Here is a 9,334-nt window from a genome sequence, read left to right as displayed (position 1 = left end):
GCTACTTTAATCAGAACAGTTCTCAGATATGCTAACATAATTAGAAAATAGTTTTCTAATGATCAATTAGCCTTTTAAAATGATAAACTTGGGTTAGCTAACACAGGAGTGATTGTTGCTGATAATGGGCCTCTTTATGCCTATGTCGATATTCCATAAAGAATCTGCTGTTTCCAGCTACAATAGTCATTTACAACATTAACAATGTCTACACTGTATTTCTGATCGAATTCATGTTTATTTTGATGGACAAAAAACGGTGCTTTTCTTTCAAAGTGATCCCAAATTTTTGAATGGTAGTGTATTTGCTTGATGTTAGGTTGTTGACCTAGAGTAGAAGACAGGTTCACAGGGATCATGTCAACATTTAGCGTATTTTTTATGTAACCATTTAATCAGGCAACTGAGTTGTGCAATGACGACCTTGGGAGAGACAAAAGGCCTCCTGTGCGGACAAGGGCTGAAATTACTTTAACGTTGAGTTTAATGTTGAGCTATTTCATGTAGAGCAACAATTCTTATTTTCAGATCCTCCGAGAGTTCTTTGCCAAGAGGTACCATGTTGAACTTCCAGTGACCAGTCAGTATGAGGGAGTGTGACACCAAATTTAACACACCTGCTCCCGATTCACACCTGTCACCTGTAACACTAACGAGTCACATGACACCAGGGAGGGAAAATGGCTAATTGGGCCCAATTTGGACATTTTCACTTAGGGGTGTACTCACTTTTGTTGCCAGCGGTTTAGACATTAATGGCTGTGTGTTGAGATATTTTGAGGGGACAGCTAATTTACACTGTTATACAAACTGTACACTCACTACTTGTCATTGAAGCAAAGTGTCATTTCTTCAGTGTTGTCACATGAAAAGATATACTCAAATATTTACAAAAATGTGAGGGGTGTACTCACTTTTGTGATATACTGTACATATGAGGTGAGTCATGCAAGATATGTAAATATTAGACTAATATGTGCCATTTAGCAGACACTTTTATCCAAAACAACTTAGTCATGCGTGAATACATTTTACGTATGGGTGGTCCCAGGGATCAAACCCACTACCCTGGCATTACAAGCACCCTGCTCTACCAACCGAGCAATTTTGAAAGACGTGCACCCTTAGGCTGTGCCATGCCAGTCTCTGTTTGGGTGTACTACTCCAACAGGGCAATGAATGAATGGGAAGGTATGGGATCCATTCTAAATCTATGGGTTCAACCTATTGCCCATCTCTAAACTGTCAAGGCTGCTTCAGCCCCTCACTCTGATGCAGCATCCTTAAGTCTTATAATGGATGTTAACTAAAGTATCATCTATTCGTGGCATGTTGTCCCAACCTGCACATATCCATTTGGGGATTGAATTGGGTTTAACTCATTTGAAGTGCATTACTTACTGTCTGTCTACATAGTAAGTGAATAGTTGTGGTAAATGTATAGGCCTATAGCTGCATGAGGAATCACAATAAGAGAGACACTTGTTGAATCACCAGTTTAGAAACAGAGCCAGGTCGTGGACAAAATGGATGACAAAATTCATTTATTATTTGCAAACCAAGCAATGCGTAATGTCTCATCTTTCAAACAACTGAAACAATATCAACACCATTCATCCAGAAAATGGATAGGGTTATGTTGTTTTCTGACAAAATATAGCATTCTCAAATGCAATGTGTTTAGAATATTCAAATACAACCATTATCAGAAATTCGTACATTGGGTGGATTGAAACTGACTGTAATGTATGTCATCATATGTCAGAAACAAAAATAAAATGAAACATTTTCTGCCTCCCAACCCCACAGCACCTTTTGGAATAAAATAAAAGGTCCCAGAATATTCTAGAAGTGCCAGTACTCAAGCAGTAGAAATGTAAGGGTTTCACCAGCACAATTCCAACCACAATTCCAACCACAGCCAGTTATCCCTTGCTTACCAAGCCAGTTCATCTCCATGCAACGTCCGTCACCGGATGGTTGCTTGGGTTCCTGAATCCAGGCATAGAAATTCATATCGGACCCATCGGCCCAGAGGAAGTTGCTATCCTGTGGGAGAGAGAGAGCAGGACATATAACTGACCAAGCGAGGGGGTATAACTGGTGTTGCTCACCTGCTTTTGCTAATGATGGCCAATTTGAACAGTGAACACTACTTGTTTTGAGATTCATTTTAGTCAGTTCATATTAGTTATGGGTACCGATAGGAAAAAGTTGATGTCAATACAGTTGCATTTTTCCCCCAAACAATATTGATATTGTGGGTGAAATTATATACATGATCTTGGTAACACAAGAGAGAAAGATACAATTATGGGTTCATTTTCTGTTCTGGTAAAATACATTGCCTATTGTATAGGACAGGAAGCCAGAGTGGGGCCATGGGAGAGGGCAACACATAGACGCCTAGGGCAGCTGGACATACAAAGGTCAGAGGGATATACAAAGGAGGGGGTCAGCCAAATGACCAACTGATGGATTATAGACATGACTCACATATCCTTAGGACATGAAGACGCTGAAGGAATGACAGGGGAGACCCACAGTCTGCTGACCCTAGATAACACACAAACAGGAGAACGCATTAAGCTGAGTGAAGGGACAAAGCAAGGGTCTTGTCATCATTAGGATCTAATGGAAAGCAGATGTGGGCATTATTGGGCTGAACAAGCAGGATGCACGAAGTAGGATGGACTCATGGATTGTGTGTATAAAAAGTCAGAGCGAGTGCTCTGAAAAAGGTGTGTGTTCCGCGGACCGCTCCGGCTTATGATACTGTTGTATTAAAAGTCTATATTGATTTTCACAAAGTTCTTGGTTGTGTCATATTTGAACCGATTTGCCACCACAATATACAATGAGTGTACAAAACATTAGGAATACCTGCTCTTTCCATGACATAGACTGACCAGGTGAATCCAGGTTAAAGCTATGATCCCTTATCGATATCACTAGTTAAATATTCTTAAATCTGTATAGATGAAGGAAGGGAGACAGGCTAAAGAAGGATTTTTAAGCCTTGAGACAATTGAGTCATGGATTGTGTATATGTGCCATTCAGAGGGTGAATGGGCAAGACAAAATATTTAGGTGCCTTTGAACAAGGTATGGTCGTAGGTGGCAGGTGCACCGGTTTGAGAGTGTGAAGAAAAGTAACACTGCTTGGTTTTTCATGCTCAACAGTTTCCCGTGTGTATCAAGAATTGTCCATCTCCCAAAGGACATCCAGCCAACTTGACACAACTGTGGGAAGCATTGGAGTCAACATTTCCCTTGCCAGCATCCCTGTAGAATGCTTTCAAAACCAATATTAGGAAGGTGTTCCTAATGTTTTGTACGCTCAGTGTATTTCCTGGCTTTATGACAACCTTGCAACCACATGAATGTTCACTTTTCTGTTGACTTCCACGGTTCTATGAAGTCTAGACAACGGCTTGCTGATTGCCCATTGGGCCAGATGTGAATGTTCTAGAAGCCTAAACCCACTCAACCAGTTTCCATCCATTGTCGATGGCCCAATAACAGGCAATTATGTATGCTCAGTGTAGAGCCTGTGAAGGTCTGTGAGGCACAATCTTTATGTCTTTTTACATAAAACTGTATGTTAACAGGAAGGGATAAACCAATATCACGATATGCCTTGCTCATATTGATACATCAAGCGATATCGATATCATGGATTTTGGTGCCCAACGCTAGTTATTATGATTATTAACACCTGTGAAGGGTCATTTACTGCATGACCACCGAGCCAGATGCGAGGGTTATGTCGGCTGCTCCACTGACTGAATTCATCCACGGCATTGTTGTCCTCAGCATTGTGGATTGATACCAGATGAGCACCAGACTTCACAGATTTGCAGTGATTCTATATGATGTAGACATTAAGGAAACAAAGACAACACATTTAGAGTTGGATTAATATGGATGGTGCTTTGAGAGTTACTTATGGAGGTAAAATCACACAGCATACAGTAGATATAGACCCAGTGGGCACACACTTGTTAAATCAAATCAAAGTTGTTACCATGTCATTTCAATCAGAAATCAATGTTTTTCCTTCTGATGACATTGAATCAATGTGGAAAACTGGTTGGATTATGAAAAAGTCATCAACGTACAGTATCGGAATTTAGGATTTTATCACCCAAAGTTTAACCTAAATCCAATGACATGGTTCAAAATGTTGTTTATTTCACTTTGAATTCACGTTAGTTGACAACTCAATCAATCAAAGCTAGATGTGGTGAGGTACACTACTGTATGTCTACCTTTAACTGAGACATCATGGATATGTGGGAACCTGAGAGAAGTCTGAATTTACCTCAGCTGACGTATAGTCCAACATCTGGTTGATGTGCTTAACATAGTAGGAGCCCAATTTGTACCAAGCAACATGACCAGTGCATGGCTCAATAGCATAATTCATTCATAGTTCAAATGTTGAATTATCTAGGAGAGAGAAAACAAATGATACAAGCAGACAGAGCTAATAATACAGCAAGTAAAACAGGTAAGGCTGTAGGGGAGAGTGGGGTATGTTGTGCCAATGGGTTAGTTGAGCAACACCTTGTTTCTAGGAAACCATACACAACATTAATTAAATGAATGTGATCAAACATTTAGGAAGTGGTCATCATTTCATGAAGGAAGAAACATGGAGAAAGTGTTGCTAGTTCCAAAAACGGATTTCCACAAAGTCAGATAAATGTATTGTGTTATAGGTTTCATGGTGCTTGTATCTAAAACAAAATAGGTTATTTTAAGAATCTTTCATATATCAGTTGGGGTCTCTATAAGCTACAATATGAGGTCCTCAACCTAGCATGAAAGTGCATCCCTGCAGCTGTGTGAGCTAATACAGTCAAAATGGATGCTTTGGGGTAAATTGTGTCATCAGTTTTATACATAATATGCATAGTATTTTTTCCATATGAACTCAAGATAGTGTCTGCTCTGTATCAATAAAAATGCACTATCATGCGCCGTGTACACAAATGTAAAACAAGCAGGGGTCCAGCCTCCCTTGAGGTTCTTGAAAGAGCAGCCAAGGAAGTGAGAGAAGGGAAAAAGTCCATTCAAGTAACAGTTAGGGAGGAAAAATAGACAGAGTGACACTGAAGAGGAACATTGACAAACAAGAAAATAAACATGATCCTGTGAGAAGGAGAGGCTTTGATACCAGAGGAACACAAGGTGTTTGTGATGACATGGAGTCTGATCTTATTAAACATGTCAAGAATCCGGCAGACATTTTCATGGGCTTAGTAGACTCAAATGTAAAGAACTTACCTATGAATTGGCACAACATCCCTGTTCAAGACAACTGGCGACTCAATTTACCCATTCCCTATTCTCAATTTACCCCATACCCTGAGACCACTTTTTTTGGACAAGCTGTTTTCAAAACTGTTACCTTTACATGAATTCTGACTATTTCCAGGGATACACAACATCTTGAAATATATGTAGATATATTTGTTAGAAAGAATACTATATTTCCCCTGACGTAGTGATGCTGATGCTGAACTTAAAAAATGACTCAACATACCGCAATGCCCCCTACCACTTCTGAGTAGTTTTCATTTTTAAAATGATAAACTTGGGTTAGCTAACACAGGAGTGATTGTTGCTGATAATGGGCCTCTTTATGCCTATGTCGATATTCCATAAAGAATCTGCCGTTTCCAGCTACAATAGTCATTTACAACATTAACAATGTCTACACTGTATTTCTGATTGAATTCATGTTATTTTAATGGACAAAAAACAGTGCTTTTCTTTCAAAGTGATGCCAAACTTTTGAATGGTAGTGTATTTGCTTGATGTTAGGTTGTTGACCTACAGTAGAAGACAGGTTCACAGGGATCATGTCAACATTTAACATATTTTTTATGTAATTATTTAACCAGGCAACTGAGTTGTGCAATGATGACCTTGGGAGAGACAAAATGCCTCCCGTGAGGACAAGGGCTGAAATTACTTTAATGTTGAGTTTAATGTTGAGCTATTTTATGTAGAACAACAATTCTTATTTTCAGATCCTCCGAGAATTCTTTGACATGAGGTGGTTAAAATAATTTATTACAATCAATACCATTCATACTATTACAAAATCATAATTCTCATTCATTCTTAATTAATTCTATTTACAAAAACATCAAACAAAAACAAACCTCAGGGGAGCATCGTCCCTCCCCGTCATACCTAACCAATACCTAACCCTTTCCCTATCCCCTTACCAAACTCACTCCCAGCCCTAAACCCCCTTTCCACCTCTCCCGTGCCGCATGCTTCCCCCACTTCCTCTCCTCCCTCTTCATCTTCCCCCTCAAATCACCTTCCACCCTTCTCACTATCCCTTCCACCCCCAATCTCTCCCTGTCTTGACTAAATTCTGCCTGGCTTCCCACAGTCCCCTTTTTAAAGAGACTCATGAGAAGCCAGAGCAGAAACCTGTCCCTATCCGTTCCCTTTGCTCTCCCTACGCCTCTCTCTAGCCTAGCCCATGTCAAAACAAAATCACTCCTAACCACACCTAGCATCACCCGTGCCCTAGCCCAGACTAGTCCGGCAAAGGCACAGTCCCAGAAGGCATGGCGCACAGTCTCCTCCCTGTCACAAGAGGATCTTGGAGATCCTCCTCACAAGAGAACTAAGGAAAAACACATTAAGACCTAAGTCTCATTTGCAAATGTGTCCTGGGATCAATACAGAAAATACAATTATACACAATTTAAAACATGGATATGTAGTCAAAGTAAATCGTTACCAAATTTGGAAAATTCAATAACAGTGACCTAAAAATATATATATATTTTTTTAATGCATTGTTTATTTACAGTCTTTAACGATCAAAGATATTTTATACAACTTTTTTGTTTATGACACTTGTTCACTCGCACTGTGAAAGCTAAACATACTCGTCACAAATAAGGGCTTTCCTACTTAGAAAGTGTCTCAAATAATTGATCAGCTCATTGATACGGTCTGACCAAAGAGATTGATGAACTAATATCAATATTAGTTAATATTGCCAATTAACTTTATAATATAGAGATGGATAGAGGGCGCACTTGCCCACAATGGAGATAGCCCACAATGGTGATTCTGTCACAGAAACCATCATTGTAAAGAAAAGATGTGTTCTCTCTTTCCCATCTCTATACTTTCTAAACAAATGCAACAATAACAAGGCACAAAACAGCCTGGCTGACTTTACAGAGCCATAAAGACCAATGAAAATGCATTGTACCAGTACAGGCCCAATGCTGTCATGGTTAGCTCTTTTCCCATCACTGGAATTGTCCAACACAAACCCTCAACCAGACTTCAACTGTCCATCCTTTGTGGTCATCAGCTAAAACTGAGAAGGTCTTTAGACCAGCCAAAGAAGAGTCCTATCATGACCCATGCTTTCAGCAACGTACACAAGAGCCAAGAGTTTCTCCAGCTCTCAGAAAGGGACCTCTTCTCCCCATGTCGGAGACGACGACAGTACAACCTCTCTCACTGGGACTGTTAGCCATATTGGTTTGTCTTTCCGTTACCAGACCTTTCCGTTACCAGACATGGCATTGTGGAACAGAGCGTGGTTGCACAGCCCCTCGATTGTTATGAGGGACTTCTGGTCGCACGCAAAAGGTTGTACTATGACTGTGCCTTCAAAGCGAGAGTGCCTGTGTGGTGTCCGTGTCGGACATGACCGATGAGCGACCAGGTCCTCCCTGGATCTTGCTGAGTATCCCCTGGGCCGGCCAGCAGTGGTAGATGCGGATAAGCTTGAGGACGTCTCTGCGGAAACGTTCGCCCACAAATACATACAGGAAGGGATTGAGGCAGGCATGCATGTAGGCCAGGCTCTTCAGTACCTGGCCGGCCACGTCGAAACGCTTTTCCGCATCGCAGTCCATTCCGGTGCTGTTGACCGCCTTGGTGGCCTCCACCACCAGCACGCTGTTATATGGCAACTGGGAGAGGACAAACACAGCCACCACCACCATGATCACGCGCAGCGCCTTGTGCTTCTTGAAGTTGCGGGTTTTGAGCAGGGTGCGGATGATGCCGGCGTAGCAGAACACCATCACCAGGAGGGGCAGGCAGAAGCCCATGCAGATCTGAAGCCCCAGGACCAAGATCTTGGTGCGGTTGTTCTGGTTACTCCAGTAGACCATGGTGCAGTAGAACCGGCCATCCAGCTCCTTGACGTTGGCGAACATGAACTCGGGCAGGGCCAACAACACGGCCAGGAGCCAGACGCAGGCGCACACAAACTTGCTGCAGCTCAGCCGCTGTCTCTTGGAATTCTGGGCCATGGTGGTCTGGACGATGACCACATAGCGATCGACACTGATGCAGGTGAGCAGCATCATGCTGCTGAAGAAGTTGATCTTGTAGAAGGCAGAGGTGACCTTGCAGAGGCCCAAGCCGAAGCTCCATCCCTGGTTGGCCTCCACGGCCCATAAGGGTAGAGTGCCCAAGAAGAAGAGGTCGGCCACAGCTAGGTTCAACAGGTAGACATCGGTCATGGTCTTGAGACGCTGGCGGAAGTGCAGGTAGATCCACACCACGGTCAGGTTACCCAGGCCTCCCAGGATGACGATGGACCAGTAGAGAGGCGGTTCATACTGGCCTCTGAAAGCCCTAACGGCAGATTTGTCACACATAAAGTCATCCAGACCATCCTCACCAACCGTAGGGGTGAAGCTGGAGTCGTAGTCGTACACCTGTGTGTAAGACAGGACAACATAGCTTGTTGGACATGTGAACCAATTATGCCAGTAAATTATGAACAGAATATACGGTTGCGGACAGAAATATTGGCACACATTTCTTAAATATTTTCCGATTTATTGTAAAATTAAAAAATACAATTATAATAACTTTGTCAGATTCTCAAATTGCAGAATACATTTTATTTTTGCAAACTTGGCCATTTTAAATCAGGGCCGGATTACCGAACTTTGAAAATGCTAAAAAATAGCTTTGAAAATGCTAAATGTTTTCTTAGCCTCATGACAAAATGTGTAGAATAGCATTATAAAACTCTAAATGTTTCTCTCTGCACTATGGCGGAATCAGTTTTCCTAAAAAAGGACAAAATGATTGGCAACCCCAGAGCTAGTGCTTGGTTACACAGCCTTTGGACAAAACTGCAGACAAACGCTTCTGGTAGCCGTCAATGAGCATGCTGCACCTTTCTACTGAAAATGTGACTTTTCAACATTAAATTGCTCTAAATCCATCAATATTTGAAGGGTGCCCTCCACCAACTGCTGTTTTCAGATCTCGTTTTGGATGTGATTCAGATCTGGACTCCAGTCCAGCATCTTTT

The 9,334-nt window shown here is 41.8% G+C and overlaps 1 protein-coding gene and 1 long non-coding RNA gene across 3 annotated transcripts in view; both read right to left on the bottom strand.

Moving 5' to 3' along the window:
- Nucleotides 1-1,527: 1,527 nt before the first annotated feature.
- Nucleotides 1,528-4,434, bottom strand: LOC121841192. Of its 2 annotated transcripts, XR_006080206.1 has the most exons (4): nucleotides 4,325-4,434; nucleotides 3,719-3,868; nucleotides 2,900-2,904; nucleotides 1,528-2,044 (listed from the first exon to the last, which is right to left on the bottom strand). It is a non-coding gene; the product is annotated as an uncharacterized LOC121841192 (long non-coding RNA). The 2 variants fall into 2 exon arrangements; XR_006080205.1 differs by lacking the exon at nucleotides 2,900-2,904 and having other exon boundaries at nucleotides 1,528-2,049.
- Nucleotides 4,435-6,525: 2,091 nt separating this feature from the next.
- Nucleotides 6,526-9,334, bottom strand: part of LOC112246823 (C-C chemokine receptor type 9-like) — a 4,513-nt gene continuing 1,704 nt past the window's right edge. Inside the window, exon 3 of the mRNA XM_024415379.2 lies at nucleotides 6,526-8,726. Within this exon, the coding sequence (XP_024271147.1) occupies nucleotides 7,665-8,726 (1,062 nt within the window). The 3' untranslated portion in view covers nucleotides 6,526-7,664. The remainder of the gene's footprint in view (nucleotides 8,727-9,334) is intronic.

This window comes from Oncorhynchus tshawytscha, linkage group LG28 (genome assembly GCF_018296145.1).
Source record: "Oncorhynchus tshawytscha isolate Ot180627B linkage group LG28, Otsh_v2.0, whole genome shotgun sequence".
Lineage (NCBI taxonomy): Eukaryota > Metazoa > Chordata > Actinopteri > Salmoniformes > Salmonidae > Oncorhynchus > Oncorhynchus tshawytscha.
Note: the sequence above shows the minus strand (reverse complement) of the source record. Positions and strands in the feature narration are given on the sequence as shown.